At 43.2% G+C, this 17465-nt stretch overlaps 1 protein-coding gene across 1 annotated transcript in view; it reads left to right on the top strand.

Moving 5' to 3' along the window:
* Window positions 1-1156: 1156 nt before the first annotated feature.
* PAH (phenylalanine hydroxylase) overlaps window positions 1157-17465 on the top strand; it is a 70505-nt gene continuing 54196 nt past the window's right edge. The window contains exons 1-2 of the mRNA XM_047066810.1: window positions 1157-1213; window positions 7469-7576. Coding sequence (XP_046922766.1) covers window positions 1157-1213; window positions 7469-7576 — 165 coding nt within the window. The remainder of the gene's footprint in view (window positions 1214-7468; window positions 7577-17465) is intronic.

Genomic DNA, 17465 nt, shown 5'->3' with positions numbered 1-17465 from the left:
TTATTATTGGCTTGTTTTCTCTCCTGGGTAAATATTATGCAGGCCCTCGAGGCCTTGATGCCCCTGATTTTTTCACATCTCTTCTGAACCTCTGACGTGGCTGTGTCCTCGTTATTTTGTTTTCCCGCTGGCAACGAACGCTTCATCTCAGATTCCTGCTCTGAAAATATGGGAGTGAATGACATCTTCCTGCTCATTTGGAGGAGTCCAGTCTCCAGTACCCATCAGCTCTGTCCTAGCCCGTCTCCTTGTTTTATATTCTTCAGAAGGCTTCGCTCTGCCTAAATTTATGAACGTATTCTCTGTCTCGCTCACAGAAAGGCAGCTTGGCCGGGGAGGCGGGGGGCCTCTGTTTCATTCACTGCTTCACCCTCAGTGCGGAGAATACCTCCCCACACACAGTACGGGTGTTCGATGATTATTTGTGGTCACATACTTTTAAACAGGATCTTCTGTTTATTGAGGGTTCAACTCTATGGCGAGAACTGTACTCAGTGCGTAATACGGTACCTCGTTCTCATTCTTACTCATATTCTCACAGCATCCCGGCCAGGTGGCTGTCCCACTCTCCTCTGGGCGCTCCCAGCACTTGCGTGAACAGCTCGAGGGCGTGCGAATGCATTTCTGAAGTCCCAGCACAGAAAGATGGTTGGCTTAATGGTTAATAGAAAGGACCCCGCCCCCCACCAATGTAAATCTCAATTAAGATCCTGGCTGTGCTCCTATGGGGAGGGGGGTTAGGGAAGAAAGGATTATTTCTTACAGGTTTTGTCATCAGGGGGTCGATCGCGGGGTTGTTCGCACTGCACGGAACGCGCTTCCCGTGCTCTTGCGTCCTGGAGGTGCCAACCCTGTCTCATCGCCAGCGCGGAGGCGGCCCCGCGCCCCACCGAGGGCGGGCAGCCAAGTCCTGCCTCCCCGCATCCGCCACACCCTCCCCTCTGGGCGGTCGGGCCAGGTGACCCGGAGCCCACTACGTCAGGACAACGCCCACCTGGGGTTTCACTGTGGCCGGTAAGTGGCAGGGGACATCCTTGCAATCTCTCCTCTCCTCCTAACGCCAGGTTAAAAACCTCAGCAGCAGCACTTGCTGTTTGCGAAACCGCCTGCCACCGACGCCCCAGAGTTAGACGCCTCACTCGCGCGGGGAACCAGCATGTCGGCTGTGGTCCTGGAAAACCGAGGTTTTGGCAGGAAACTCTCTGACGGACAGGTGAGCCGGGGCTGGCCTCAGGGAGGGAGGGACGTCTGGTCCCAGGTAGGAAAGGGTCTGAGGAATGTTGTTCTTTCCTACTCCCTTAAGCACACCGAGAAGTCTGAATTTATTTGAAGAATGATGGAAATGTCCAGGAAGGCAACAGATAACACGTGTCCTCAATGACCGCTCCCTAGGGAAGGACATCTGTCCTGTGTGGCTTTCAGGGAAGGAGCACTGCTTTAGGAGATGGGGATCTGGCTTCCAGAGCTGCCCCCAAGGAGCTGTGTGTCTTTTGACAAGTCACTGGCCCTCTCTGTTGCCTGCTTTCTCTTTCCTACAGCGAAGGGGCTGGTTCTCAATGATCCGGTATGGGAGGTGGGATTCTTCTAGATCTGCTCTCCTGTGATGTTTATGTAGCGCTCTCAGCCAGCTTTCAAAATGGCAATGTTGTAAGACATTGTATTCTTTTTTTCACCTTTGGGAGAAAAGGAGGCATGAAGAAGTCTTGGACTTACTCAGACCTGGGGAAGGAGAAAAATTAAACAGAGAGGGAAATGAACAGGACTTAGCCTTGGACTTGGAATGTGAGAGAACCCTAAACGTGACTTGGGGATAATATTCAGGGTGCATTCTGTTCTTCGGGACCCGTTGCCTTTCTCTTGAGGTGAAAAATGGCAGCATACATTCTTGAATTGACTTATCACACTTGCAGACTCTGGGGTTCAGACGTAAAGCCCAGCCCTGGGAGATAACATGAGCTTACAGACAGCTGTCATTTACAAGATCAGTGAGACCCGTCTAGAGAACAGAAGCTGGAGGGGAGAGGATAGTTGATGTTTTAGCCTAACTAGAGAGACCACCGAACTTTGGACTGACTTTTTTTTTTTTTTTCTTTTTTCGAGTCCTGTGAGAAAGACTTCCTTTGAAAAGGTAGCACTTGGGAGACAGTTTGTGTTGAGGAGGGACAGTGTGGTTGTCAGATGGATCGCAGAATAGATTCTGGCCCGGTCATCATTCAGTCCTGGTGTTTCTGGCAGTGGGGCCCCTACAACCATGGGAGGAAGCTAGGGGCTATGATCTGGTTAGGGAGCCATGGGGGCTTAAAGCTTTCTTCATAGAACACTTAGAAGATTGAGAACCACAGATGATCGCTCTTGATGACTGGGGGTAAAAAATGAGAGTTTACAGCATGTCTTACCTTTGCATGGAAAGCAGGGTATTTAACTTTGCAAAGCTGCAGGTTTATTCATTTGAAAAATTAGGATAAAAATACCCATGTCCTAGGGTTAGGATGAGCATGAAATGAAATAGTGTCTGTAAAGCTTTTAGCACAGTTCCTGGAGCACCGTGTCTAGCCAGAACTGACTTACTTGTTCACCAAACTGGGTATGGAACATTGGCAAGAGACACAGGCACTGAGTCAAGCACAGTGGTTGGTATAGCTACACCGTGGAAGGATGCTAGACAGGCAGTCAGCGGACATGGGCTCTTGTCTTTGGTTTACCGAAGCTGTGTATCGGGGAAGTCATCTAACTGGGGCAAAGAGGCTCAGTTTGGTATTTGTAAAACTGAGGGCGGGGGAGTTGGACTGGAATAGTCTTAAGCATTCCTTCCAGCTCTGAAAGTCTGCAAGAAAGACCTACTTTATGCCCTCTCGAAGCTCCCGACCCAGATGAACAGCACGTGCTGGACGTAATGCTGACATAAGGCTGGAGAGCCTGTGATGTGTCAAGTGCTCTACCCACGCCACAGGCACAACAACCCTGCAAGAGATGTTCGGCTCATTCATTCACCCAGTAGGCCTATTGTGCACCTACTCTGTGCCAGGCGCAGTGGAATTTCTGCGCTAGTGAAACTTACATTCTAGTGGAGGACAAAAGTAATACAAAACTAATCAAATGAACAAATAATTTCGTGTAGGGGAAAGAGCTGTGAAGAAAAATAGAACAGGGCAGTGGAATACAGGATAAGAGGAACTCAGAAATCATAGCTGTGAATGGTGAAGCCAGTGTTCAAATGTAGATCACACTTCAACACCCTGGGCGCTCGCTGCCACACTTCTTCCTCCTGTAGAAACACGCTGGAATATGGGGTGTAGTGTGTCCATGGCAGGATGTCTGCATCTTTTTTTTCCGGTTGTCTTACACTGTGCATGTGTATACATATAATCACACTTGCAAATACAGGCCTCCTACCATGACACTAAGATTGAAGGTGCCCTTAGAATACCTTGCTAAAGAGTATTATTGTTTGCAATTTTGAAAAATGCTCTTTTCCAAGGATAACAGAATGCATTTGTTAGATACAACCATAGGGAATATATTTCTGCTGTTAAACGTATTGCCCAATGATCAAAACTCTTTCCATCCTGGGCACTAGTAAAGTTCATTTTCCCTGCACTATTTCTTCCTATCTGGTGTCTGAGCTACTTTTCTCTACCTTTGCCCATCCCGGGTCTACATGTGTTTCTAAGCCAACTCATATGCTTTTGGGAAACAAATAAGGCATGGATGATGAGCCAATACAAATATATTCTGGAAGAGACTTGCCCAAGGTCCCATGCTGGATCCACATAGTGATGTTGGAATCAGAATCTACCCAAGGCCACCTTATTTCATAAACTCCCTTGAGCTTCTTTTCATTTAAAGTCCCTCAAGTTTTGCAAAGGGGAGCTATATGTTGTCTCCCTCGGGTCTGTCACTGGGAGGCAGAATATGGATTTTGGAACTGTTGGACTCATGTTCAAATCCAGGCTCTGCCACCATTGGCAGGCTGTCCTTGGACAATCCACTTAAGCTGGCAGAGTCTGTGTCCTCCTTTGCAAAATAACATCATCCACCTCATGGGGCTATTGTGAAGACCAGATGAGCTACAACTTGTAGACTCTTATAACAGTACTAGCCACTGCCAATGATGATGCTTATTAACTATAAAAATCACCAAGTATGGCTCCTGGCACATAGTGGGGATTCATTCAATGCCACGTCCTATTATTAATATTAATAACAATAAAGAGTAGTACCTTTCCATATGGCAAATGTGAATTTGCAGACATATTTGGGAAAAGTCACAATTTAAAAACTTGGGCTGTGTATTTATCAGTGGTTTCAAAATCTTCCATGGTGAAGAATCATCTGGGACCTTTTGAAAATGCAGATTCTAAGATCCTACCCCACATACTCAGATGTGATGGGCTAGGGCAGGGCCCAGGAATCTGCATTTGAACAAAGACTCCCCAGGTAATTTTGGAATGGAGAAAAAAGGAACACTCATTGACAATCTGATCTAGAAAGTGAACTGGGGGAAAGAAGAAAGTGAAGGGGGCAGGTGTGGATTAGTATGGGTTGTCAGGAATGATATTGGATAACTGGTCTGCAAGGCACAGAGGCCTTAATGTGGACATAATGCACATAGCAGAAGGAATTGTACAGAATGATACTTAGGAGCCTGGGTTTTTGACCTGCTACCCACCACCTGTGTGACTTTAGAGGAGTCACACCTTTCTCTCTCTGGCCCATAGTTTCCCCATCTGCAAAATAAGAGGGTGGAACTAGATCAACTCTAAAGACAGGGCCAGCTCTGCCAGTCAAGTCCCACATGGACGTCAGAAGCCAAATGGAATGCATAGGTCAAGGAGGTATTATTCACTTCAGCTGGGGAGGACAGAGGTCTTCTGACAGAAGTGAGACCCAAGAGGGCTTTAGAGGCAGACTTAGGTATTTGGAAGGGGAGCGTGGAGGCTGGGGCAGGGCATCTGTTCTAATGAGCTGAAAAGGCAAGAAGAAAGATGATTTGCTAGAGAGGCAGTTCCTGTGGGCGGCCTCGGGAGATAAGGTACCAAGGAACTCTTGAATATCAGAAAGAGGTATTTTCTCCTGCTGGCCTTGGGAGCCTTTGGGGAATTCTGAGTAGTAGAAGGACACAAACAAAATTCTGTTAGAACCAGACTGATACAGATCACTAAGGCTGGATCACAGCGGTGGCAGTAGGAACAAAAGAAGGACCTGACCCCAAGGGTCACTTCTAGAGGTCAGGTGGGACTTGGACATGTACAGGAGCGGGAAGCTGGTGGTGACAGAGTTTTGAGCCCAGGTGCCTTCAGGTCTGAGTTGTCCCAGTTATGGGTGGCACCTGTTGAGGTATATCTGGAATGTGTTATTTTCTTGGAGGCCAACAGAAGAGAACGTTGCCAAGTGAACCAGAAATGGAAATCTTTTGTCATTTCAAAGAAATCAGAAAAGCCTAAGGACTCAGTGTTCTCTGGGAGGAAGAAGATGTATATCAGACACTCCTCTGCATGTCTGTGGCAGGGTTTAAAAGAGGGAGAAGCAGGATAGAGTCTTACAAGAAGCCGTGATTCATGGATGAATGCTGGGCTCAAATGGTGTGGGGTCTCACCCTGGCTCCGTTGCTGACTGTATATCTCTGAGACTTCATTTTGTCATCAGTAAAAGCAGACACCTGCTGGCTAATAAAACCTGCCTCCTAATTATATCAAAATTAAATGAGGTAATCCAAATCAAGTGCCTATTATAATGCCTGGGACATTACAGGCTCTTAATAAATGGTAGATTAACTCTACTGGAATTTTTTAAAAAGACAAAACAAATGTTTTTTAAGAAAGATAATATCATGGTCCATATAGGGATATATAACGGTTCAGTCTTCCAGTTCATTTGAAGAGCTCTCTAATTACACCTGCTGATAATTTAGAGCCTGGGTTATTGACCTGCTACCCAACACCTGTGTGGCTTTGGAAGCATTACACCTTTCTCTCTGGCCCACAGTTTCCCCATCTGCAAAATAAGGGGGTGGTTGCCCCACCTCTGTGAGGTTCTGGGAAAATCTGAAATTTCTGAATGAAAAGAATTTCGTCCTAAAGGTCATCAATATTCATGCAAGGGTTATTATGCCGTCACTGGTAGAGTCTGCCCAACACAGCCTTCTCATTAAGATGATGTAACATCCATCCCACTAATTTCATTAACTTGCTTATAAGAGAATAATTGTTCTGCATGGTTTTTTCTTCCTAGTTTGGGGTACGTGCTATTTATTTGTCAGCATACATGGAGCTTTTTATATTATTATTGCAAAACTTTATAATTTTTAAAGGTTTCAGCTAACCCTGAGACGCCAACCCTAATCCCACATTAGTTTGCTGACATGTGCATGTAGAAAGTGCTAGATCCTTGACAAGCTTTGCTATATAGTTTAGGACATCCCTCTTCTGGTTAGGTTATTTGTGTTTCTTTTATGCATTTTGTGATTTTTTCAGTAATTGGGTATCATAGATCCCAGCATACAGGACAATGCTTTCCTGAGCATAATGCTTCCCTGGGATCTTTGCCAAGGCTAAAGAGTCATTGTTGTGTATTTACAATATTTCCATCATTAAAAAAATTTTATTGTTATTTATTTTATTTTAGAGAGAGTGTGTGTGAGAACAGAGGAGAGGGGCAGAGGGAGAGAGAGAGAGAGAGAGAGAGAGAGAGAGAATCCCAAGCAGGCTCTGTGTTCAGCACGGAGCCTGACATGGGGCTTAATCCCACGACCCTGGGATCATGACCTGAGTTGAAATCAAGAGTTGGACGCTCAACCAACTGATCCACCCAGGTGCCCCGTATTTCCATCATTTTTATATGTAAACTGTTTTATCTTTTTTTTTTCATCATGTGAATATTGCTTTGACAGGGTTTATTATTAGCATGATTTTCCAGATAAGGAAACTAAAAAGGCCAAGCTATTGCCCAAAGTGTTTCAGCTGATAACTGGAAGACAGAGGGCTCCAACCGAGGTCTTTGGTCTCAACCACCCATTTTTAGTACTTTCCACACTGTAGTTTTCAGTGTTTTTCTGGACACTTTTTGAATTTTATTATACTACCTCTAAGGCTCTTTGTGTTATGTGTCTATTAAGCCAAATATTGAGCTCCTGAAGGATGGGAATTGTTTTATTCATTTTTGTATCTCAGGGCCCTAGTAGTGCCTGGCACTTGGTAGATGCTCATTAAAAGGTACTGGGTCTATAGGGTGACTGGTGATATCAGTGAATAATGAGAGTTTTCTAAAAGTGAATCCTGACCTAGGAGCATCATTGTAAATATCACTCCCCTTGACTTACATATTTTCTACCAGAAATCATATACTTACTGTGTAGAATATATGTAACTCATTGCATTCCAAGCCTTAACTAGAAGAGAGGGTTTATGCCGGCCTCTTGCTTGCAGATTTCATAGGAAAACGTTTTAACCAGGAGCACTTCATCTTGTAGGAAACAAGCTATATTGAAGACAATTCCAATCAAGATGGTGCCATATCACTGATCTTCTCGCTCAAGGAAGAAGTTGGTGCCCTGGCCAAGGTCTTGCGCTTGTTTGAGGTAAGTATTCATTTCCGCCTTGGATAATGCATAGCAGGCTTCTGTGTTATTTCCTAGTTGGATGCAGCGAAAAGAACATGGGATCTGGAATTGGAAGACTTGCTTTTCAGCTCAGGCGCTCACATTAACCAACTATGAGACCTTAGTGAAGTCTTTCATTCTCCCTGGGCTTCAGTTTCTCCGTTCATAGTCAGAATCGTTCAGAATCACTGGTTGCACACACAGGAAGCTGGCCCTGATTTCAGACTTCTTTTATCGAGCTTTCCTTGAATTAATTACTATCTTCTCAGTGTTCCCAAAGCACTTTACTTTTAACTGCAACACTTATTTGCCTGGTTATGCACACACATTTTCTGTCTGGGCCTGTTTCTTCAGGCAGGGAACCTTGGCTCAGCCATCTTATATCCTCTACAGACTAGTGTTATATATATTAAATGTTCAGTTAAGAGTGAAATTAAATTTAAATACAAGCAAAGTCAATTAGGCTTTATTTTTTTCTTAAAATTTTTTTTTGCCCTGGATTTTAAGAAGGAATATTTTTGAACCAATTAACTTTTACCCCAGGTAAATTTTATTCTTTAATAAAATTATATCTGGTGACTGGATACATAAGTAAATGGGGTACAGACACATGTCCATGCAGAAGATTTCAAATAATCTAAATAGATATTCTGTACTTACAGAAGAAGAGTATATGCACTCCTTAAATGTGAGTGGTACAGTGTGACTTTCTTCCAAACCAGATGGGATGGAAAGGGCGTGGGAAGCCCAACAAACAGTAGCTCAGCCAGGTAATCAAGGTCAATACCAGCAATGATGAGTCATGTAGATCGTATGAACCTTTGATACGACATGATGAAAATGACACTTTACCTCTGATGTCTTCCTCCCCTAAAACCATAACCCAGTCTAGCTATGAGAAAAACATCACACAACTCAGTTAAAGGACATCATACAAAATACCTGACCCATACTTCTTAAAACTGTCAAGGTCATCAAAAATAAGAAGTGTCTGAGGAATTGTCACAATCAAGGGGAGCCTAGAGGAATGTAACATCTAAATGTAATGTGGTGTCTGGAATGAGATCCTACTACAGAAAAAAGGACATTAGATACAAACTAAAAAAATTCAAATACATTATGGTCTTTAGTTTATGAAAAGGCATAAGTGTTGGGCGCCCAGGTGGCTTAGTCGGTTGAACGACCAACTTCGGCTCAGGTCATGATCTCATGGTTTGTGAGTTCAAGCCCTGCATCGGGCTCTGTGCTGACAGCTCGGAGCCTGGAGGCTGCTTCGGATTCTGTGTCTCCCTCTCTCTCTCTGCCCCTCCCCCATTCATGTTCTGTCTCTCTCTTTCAGAAATAAATAAATGTAAAAAAAATTTTTTTAAAGAAAATGCATAAGTGTTAATGCATTAACTCTGACACATTCCACACTAACACGAGATGCTAATAATAGGGGGGTCTGGGTACAGAGTGTGTGGAAATTTTTCATACTATCCTTTCAATTTTTCTATAAATCTAAAATCTACCTAAAAAGTAGGGTCTATTTTTAAAAATACTGAACTTGGCTATCCAAAGGAGGCAGGGATGGGTTGGGGAGGGGAAGGTCTGCCTGAGTGAGAGCAAGAAATGAGAACAGAGAAGAGAGACTGAGTACTTTCTGAATGACAAACTGTTCATGAGAAAGAATGTATCTGTAAAATGCTCCTATGCAACATTTTAGCCTTTGTATTATATAGTTAATCAGCATTTTCCCCTTGAGAGGTCAGGCCTTAATCAGTTAATAAATTAAATAATAGCAAATTAACAGGATGTTTTCAACCTAATTAATAAACTACAAGTAACTAAATCACCAGGACTAGATAAAATACACCCAAAGGGGGTGTGTGTGTGTGTGTGTGTACTCTGGGTGAACTTTTTAAAGCATTATCCCAAATCTCAACTTCCATGGTCAGTAAGTGGTATTATTCTACACATTCACAGAGGAGGAAACAGAGGTCTCTCTATCAGTGATTGGTGAAGGGTTTTTTGTTGCTGTTATTGTTAGTGTGTGTTGATTTTTTTTTCCCAAATATATTTCAGAAGCTGCTCTAGGCATTGTATAGGCCAGCATGCCTTCTACCCTTCTTAACAGCCTGGCAAAACACACAGTTAAGTTACAATCATTCAAAGCGTTGAGGGAAGATAGAAAGTCAAATTCTAGTGTCCGTGGAACCACAGTATGTGACAAACCAGACACGGAGCGGGCGGGATTTAGGTCCCATTCAATTTGGTGGAGGAGGTTTTACTCCATTTTATGCATGGAGGAGCTGAGGTTCTGAGAGGCTAATTTGTTCAAGATCACGCAGCTAATGTGTAGTGATGATGGGAGACGGGATCCCGGTTTTCAAAGCCATGAGCTTTCCCTAGAGCCCCACACCTCTGCCAAATACAGCTGTCCCTGCCATCTGAATACCTCTGGAGGGTTTTTTTTAATGCAGATATCCTGGTGCCATCTATGGGGACAGGGATGCTTTCTTATTCTTTGGGGAAAGGGATCTGTCACCAAGTATTTTTTTTTTTAATGTTTCTTATTTATTTTTGAAAGACAGTGAGAAAGCTCAAGCGGGGGAGGGGCAGAGAGAGGGGCCGGGGACAGAAGATCTGAAGCAGGCTCTGTGCTCATAGCAGAGAGCCCGATGTGGGGCTGGAACTCATGAACCTCGAGATCATGACCTGAGAGGAAGTCGGACATTAACTGACTGAGTCACCCAGGCGCCCCACCAAGTATTCTTTCTTCTTTCAAATTGAACCATGTATCAAAGTGCAAAAAAAAATAAAAAAATAAAAAAATAAAAAAATAAATAACTATCCATATTGCCCTCATCTGTGTCAACCACTGTTAAAATTTTGCCAAGTTCATTTTCATTTTTTCATGTTTGATTATCGTTTCAAAAATTACAAATTAACATACTATTTCTTAAAAAAAGAAATACAATGCTAAAGATACTGCTGTAGTCCTTTCTGATTCCTCCTCAATCCCGTCACGCTGCAAACTTCCTGGCCAAGGCAGCATGAAAATGAGTTTAGTATACTTCTTCCCATATTACAGTCCTTTAAAAAATGATATTGATACTAACAGCTACTCCCCTGTGCACGCGGTTTTGCAGCCTTTTTGGGCCAGGTGAGTAGAGCCGTCAAAAGCATGGACTCTGGAGAGACAGAGCTGTGACTTTGGGAAAGTCGCTTGACATGCCTGTGCTTTGGTTCCTCATAATAATGATAGTATCTGCTTGAAATAGTAGATCTGAGTATCAAACAACTTAATGCATGTAAAACCCTCAGAGTAGATACACATTAAGTGTCCAAGAAGAATTGCTACATATATTTTTTCTGAATGCAGTGCTTTCGAGATTTATACAAATTAAGTTAAAAACTTCTGAAGAGTTGTTCTTAAAATGCATGGACCATATTTTATTTATCCAGACCCCGATTTTTGACATCTATGGTGTTTCCTATTTTCTGAAGTCACAGACAATTCTGCAGTACTTTGTTCTCTTTTTTTGTATGCAATGTGCAAATATTTCTCGAGGGTAGATAGCAAGAATTTTGATTGCTGGTCCTAGGTCATGGACATTTTTAGTTTTAAAAGAAACTACTAAGTCGTTCTGCAAATGTTCTTTAACAATTTATGCTCCCATTAGTTCACTGTGGGAATACTTATACTTCTAAAGTTATTCACGTATTATTCCTTTTTAATCATGGACAATATAATGGGTGGGATGTGGTGATTTATTTTTTAATTGTTTTTTTTAATGTATATTTATTTTTGAGAGAGAGACACACCGAGTGTGAGTGGGGGAGGGGAGGAAAGAGAGGGAGACACAGAATCTGAAGCAGGCTGTAGGCTCTGAGCTGTCAGCACAGAGCCTGATGTGGGGCTCCAACTCACGAACGAACCGTGAGATCATGACCTGAGCCAAAGTCGGGACACTTAACTGACTGAGCCACCCAGGCACCCCGGGATGCAGTAATTTATTGTTTTAATTTTCATTTCTCTGATTATGAATGAAATGATGGGGTGTCTTCATATTACATGACACTGGGTTTTATTCTTTTGTAAATTGTGACATGTCCATTCAGGTTTTAATCTTTTTCTGCTACAAATTTATCTTTTTCTTACCAATTTCTTGACATTTTATATAATCTGAATACCATTCTGTTTGTGACAAATATTTTCTCCCTGTCTCTTTATGTTACTTGGGTTTATCATATTATTTGTCATACTGAACTTTCAAGTTCTACTGTGATTAATATTTTCAGTCATTTCCTTTATGAGTTTTGGATTTGTTTGTTTGTTTGTTTGTTCTTGAGTTTTCCTTAAATTCCACTGGTGACTCTGATGCCCAATCAAGAATGAGAACCACTGCTCTAAGCTGGTGCCGGGGAAGGAGTTCCTGCTGTCACCAGGGACTGTACCCTCTACTTTCCATGAAATAAATCATATTTAGCACTCAGAATATTTTAATATTTTCCATAAATTAAATAACTTAGTGGAGGTGAGTGATACCATACTCATCATAGAGACAAGGAAACTAAAGTTCAGGGGGCTCAATAGCTCGTCTCATGTGAACACATAATGTGGTAGAACCTCTGAAATTGACTAGGATTCTAAAATGCCAAGCTTATCATTTTTATCAGAGTACAATCAGTTGTTTATGAGAAAGCAGAACAACTTAGCCTTTATCTTGCATGTGTTCTTTTCAAGACAATGGTCTTTGAACTGGGAACGCTGGAATAAAGTATTGAAAACCAAGAGAAACATGGCTGGGCTTTAGTATTTCAGGATCTGGGTCCATGGTGAAGTCACTTTATCCTGTCATCCATCTGACACTTACAAATAGGTGGATTAGGGAACTTTCCGGGGCCAAGACTTTATGAGGATTCAAGGGATCACTCATTTGCCTTTAGATGAGATCCTATCTTTGGTTCTAAATAGCATACTAGCTACATGTTGTGATATAAGGCGTATAAGGAGCAGCAGTTTTGTACTGTGCAATTTAGATCCCAGATATCATTGACTTTGGCAGATAATTTGACATATGTGCCTGTGTTTATTCATCTATAAAGTGGGGCTAATGATCTACCTCCAGGGGGCTATGAGATTTTACATGGTACATAAAATGTGTGATACAAGTTGGGCCTGCAGAAGATGCTCATACAATGTCTTTTCCTTTATCCCTTCCACATGTGATCTATGAACCCTATTAGAAATCTTGGAAAAGATATAATGACGAGGAGGCTGTTAGAAGACTAGAGGGAGTCAGAAGCCTTAATGTTTAATTTTTCTTTCCAAAACAAAGTGAAAACCCTAGAATGAATGACTTAATATAGCCTGTGAGCATTCACAGGCAAATGGCAATGAGTTGGGGAAGGGCCATTAAAGAAAGGCAGAGTCGCTTGGTAGAGCAGAGAGATTGTGGTGGCCAGAGAGCATTTGTGTATTTACATCTCTCATCATATCTTTGTGAATGAGGCATACGAGCAAGCATTAGGTGAAAATACAGACAAACCCCCTAAAGTGTGTCATTGACACTGAACTTCTGGACCATGTATAATGAAACCAAAGGTAATAAAAAGAAAAGCCAAGGGAGGAATCTAAACTACACCTTATGCAGTGTTTCCTGAACAATAGTCTATCACATTCTACACATTAGTAGGTGTTTTATTAGAAAAGAGTTCTGAGAGGGGCTATGTCTGGAAAATTCTACATTTAGATTTTGGAAACCCATTATACACGTAAACATATTAAAGGCTCTGAGAAGCCCTGCAGAGAGGAAATTTATCCAATGTTATGCTGCTTGGTATTTCCCAAATGTATTTGGCCAGGAGGTATTGTTCAAGAAAGGCCTATTAACATTTTTGCAGGCATGAGCGTTCCACTAAGCTTATGCTGTTTCAGAGTTATGAGCTCCAGACCATCAGTTGTAACCTAAGTTTGGGGCCCTGAGGAGTAGAACAGGACTGGGTCAAATGTACTGTTGGGAACCAAACTGAGTTCAACACCCTGTTGCACCACCTGTGAGCTGGATGGCCTTGAAAAAGTTATTTATCCCTTGGTAGCTTTGTTTCCTTATTTTTATTGATCTATTTTTAAACACAAGCTGTTTGTTTTAAGTTTCTTTATTTATTTTGAGAGAGAGAGGGAAGGACAGAGAGAGAGAGAGGGAGAGAGAATCCCAATTGGGCTCCATGCTGACGGTGCACAGTCTGACGTAGGGCTTCATCTGACCAACTGAGAGATCATGACCTGAGCCGAAATCAAGAGTTGCACATGTAACCGACTGAGCCACCTAGGTGCCCCTTCTGTATATCCTGTTTCCTTATTTTTCAAATAAAGGAAATACTAAGCCTGTATTATAGGGTTGCTGTGAGACAGGGATTAACACATGTAAAATATTCGTCACAGTGTCAGACACAGGGTAAGAGCTCTATTAACTGTCATTCTATGCACCACATTTTTAGAGTGCCTAGAACTTCTGGAACTCTTAAATTCTTGGCAATATGAAAAGGAGTTAAAGGGTTAGAATTGTTTGCCTTGAAGAGGGAAGATGGGGCAATGAAATCTCTTTTTTTCCTCCCAAATATTTGAAGGACCATTATGGAAGAGAAACCCTGCTTACTTTCCATTACTTCAGAGGTAAAAGGGCAAGGTGTTGCAATTACAAGAAGCATATTTTAAATCAAGTAAAGGCAATATCTCTGTGGTAGAAGAGTGCTAGAAGGCACTAGTTTCGAGCATTACTACTATGAAAACAGGCAGCAAAAGGCAGGGCAGAGTCAAAGCAGACATTATGGTGTAAACAAACCTACTTTCCCTAAATAGAGACAAAGGATACAAATCTCTCCACCTCCCCCAAGACTGGCAGTAGAGGGAGAACATTCCATATGGGAGAATCACCTGTACCCTGTGAATCCTTCACTGCAGTCCCGTCCATGTTTAATGAGCGGGACCATCCTTTGACGCCTTGTAGCAGAGATACATCGGGGACTTTTAACTAAACCTTAATACGTGCTCAGAGTAATAAATGAAAGAAGAACAGTCATGGGAGCCTAGACCATCTGACCCCCCCCCCCCCCCCGCGGCCTGACTCCATATGGTGAAAACTTTCTTAACCCCCGAGCTACCAGGAGCACACACAGACATCCCAGCCCCTCAAACAAGAAGTGAGATCTGCAGAGTGAGCGCAGATTTGTCCCTGCATCGCCAGGCTTCATTCCTTGCCCAAGAGCCTGTTCTTTTCCTCAGGTGCTTAGCACCAAAGTCACCATTCCATTAAGATGTCACCGGGCAGGGGCGCCTGGGTGGCGCAGTCGGTTAAGCGTCCGACTTCAGCCAGGTCACGATCTCGCGGTCTGTGAGTTCGAGCCCCGCGTCGGGCACTGGGCTGATGGCTCAGAGCCTGGAGCCTGTTTCCGATTATGTGTCTCCCTCTCTCTCTGCCCCTCCCCCGTTCATGCTCTGTCTCTCTCTGTCCCAAAAATAAATAAACATTGAAAAAAAAAATTAAAAAAAAAAAAAAGATGTCACCGGGCAGTGGACGTGTGTCCTTGTAAACGTCAGCCAGGGACTACATCAGAATGTAACACAATCAGTTTGGTATTTATCATAAAGATACAGAAGAACTGTGTTTACGTATGTTGTCTGGGTGGTGAGACAGGGAAGTGGATGTTTTAGTAATTGGGGTCCAGCATCCCCTGTCCCCAGTTGTTCTAACTTTCAATTCTTTATGCATTTATTTAAGCTTTTTCTGTAGCTCTCTATATTTTTAGCCTCTGCTGGCTCATGTCTGTGCCTTCTTAGAAAAGTGGTCTCCTGAGAGTCTTTGCTGCAAGTGGCTTAGTAATGGGCTATAAAATTAGATGCCAGCTCCCTGGGGAAGTTGCAAAGAGGTCTCCCTCCACCAGTCAGCATTCCACTAATCACCTTACCTGAGATCCTCTAGGGAAAAGAACCAGCAAACGCATGGGTATACAGAGTGCTGAAGTTCATGGGTATGCTCAATTAGCATCATTTAGTTGATGGAGACACAGAGGTTCTGACTAAGCAAGCTGCCCAAGGCTAGACGCTTAGAGCCAAAAGCGCCTCAGAGTTCACCCTCTGTTTTCACAGTAGCCTGGGCTTTTGGAAACAAATGGAAAGGGCCAGTCAGTGTTTGTCACGTTCACGTCCTGTGCTCTGCCTCTGCCCAGCTGACCCATGTCTTTTCCCCATCGGATATTCAGTGAGCTCATCCTCCCTCATTTACGTGTTCAATTAATATTTTTTGAGTATCTACCATTGTCAGACCCTATGTGGGTGCTGGAGAGCCTGGGGTGAGTCAGATAGTCATTCTCTGACCCTACAATAATTAGAGAAGCTCAGGGTTCCGTGAGACAGAGTCAGCCAGGGAAGGCTTCTTGCAGATGGAATGTTCAAGCGGAAGCTTGAAAGCGGTGACCGGGAGAGAGGAAAGGGGAAGTTCATTCTAGAACAAAGAAACAAATGACTTGACGTGAGTGAACAAACAAGTGGTCAGGTCACAGAATCCTGAAATCCTTTCTATCTCGCCACCTCAGCGTTCCTGGGGACAGAGGCTGGGTTGCAGAGGGGACATCTAAGCAGATATTCAATGTTTACTACTCTAAAGTTTGGACTTTAAGGTCGCGCCTGTGACCCCTGGGGCCTGGTGAGCGGGGCAGGATCTAGAATGACCCACGAGGGTTATTAAGGGTTGCCTTAACCCCTCTGGGCTTAGGTCCGGAGCAGTCGTGAGCAGTACAGCGTTTGCTGGAACATTGCTTCCTTCATCAAAATAAGAAGAGCTTTGAGTTTCACCGGAAGAAAAAAAGTTCTTAGAGCCAGGATGACTTTCAGAATTTTCTTTAAAGCCCCTAGTACAGATAATGATGTAAAGAACACCCATGTAACTCCTTGCTTAAGAAATGAAACCTTGCAAAGGGATCACTTCTATAGTTCGTTACTAGAGAAGTTTCTCTGAATGTGTAGAAATGAAACATGGCATAAATGACTGAAGCCCCTGGGGACCCTTCCCCGTGAACTTCCTCTTCATGTGTAGCTATTAATCTGAATTCGATGTTCCTCCCACTTATCTTTTTATGCTTGTATAGAGCCACCCATTAATGATCTACGGCATAGTTTTGCAGACTTTGACTCTTCATAAAATTGGAATCATATTACAGCTCTATTTTTGCAGTTTTCTTTCCCGATGACAGAGAGGCGAGCATTGTTTTTGAGGTTTGTCCGTGATGTCCTGGCTCATTCATTTCCCCCTCTGTATGCTCACTGGGTGACTATACCTTACCTCTCCTGTTGGTGGGATATTTAGGTCATGATCGTTGTTTACCCCTAGGAATGGTGCCGCACTAAACTTTTCGTGCAGCCAGATGACTGTATTGACTAGAAGAGCCTCTAATTGAAAATCAGTGCTGTTTTTAGCTGTTAACAGTTTAGAGTTGGACGTATTGGAGAATTAGCAACACAGACCTTACGTTTTGAATTTTTATTATGAAGTTCGAGCTCCCATGGTGAAAATTTGAAGCGTGCCATGACCCCCTGATGGCACGTGAGTTTGGATTGCTCTCCAGTAGCTTGGGCTGAAACAGGACACAGGGGCTTTTAGATCTTATGACTCTGGTGGCAAGAAAAGGGGTACAAAGAGGAACACACGGACAAAAAGGCTCTTTTCTCCAAAGCCTCGAGAAGAGCCTGGATTGAGCTGCTTCCCCAGTTATCCCCAGACTGGGGTCTTCCCTGAGTTGAATGCAACCCCAATAAGTGGAGGGGAGGGTGGAGAAGAAATAATCGGACAAAGAGGGGGAAGGCTGAGGAAGAAAAGGTCCAGAG

Source organism: Lynx rufus, unplaced genomic scaffold (genome assembly GCF_022079265.1).
Source record: "Lynx rufus isolate CCGP_SWC_20201006 ecotype Redwood Valley unplaced genomic scaffold, mLynRuf1.p SCAF_7, whole genome shotgun sequence".
NCBI lineage: Eukaryota > Metazoa > Chordata > Mammalia > Carnivora > Felidae > Lynx > Lynx rufus.
The sequence above is the reverse complement of the archived record's forward strand: the minus strand, read 5'-3'. Positions and strand labels throughout refer to the sequence as shown.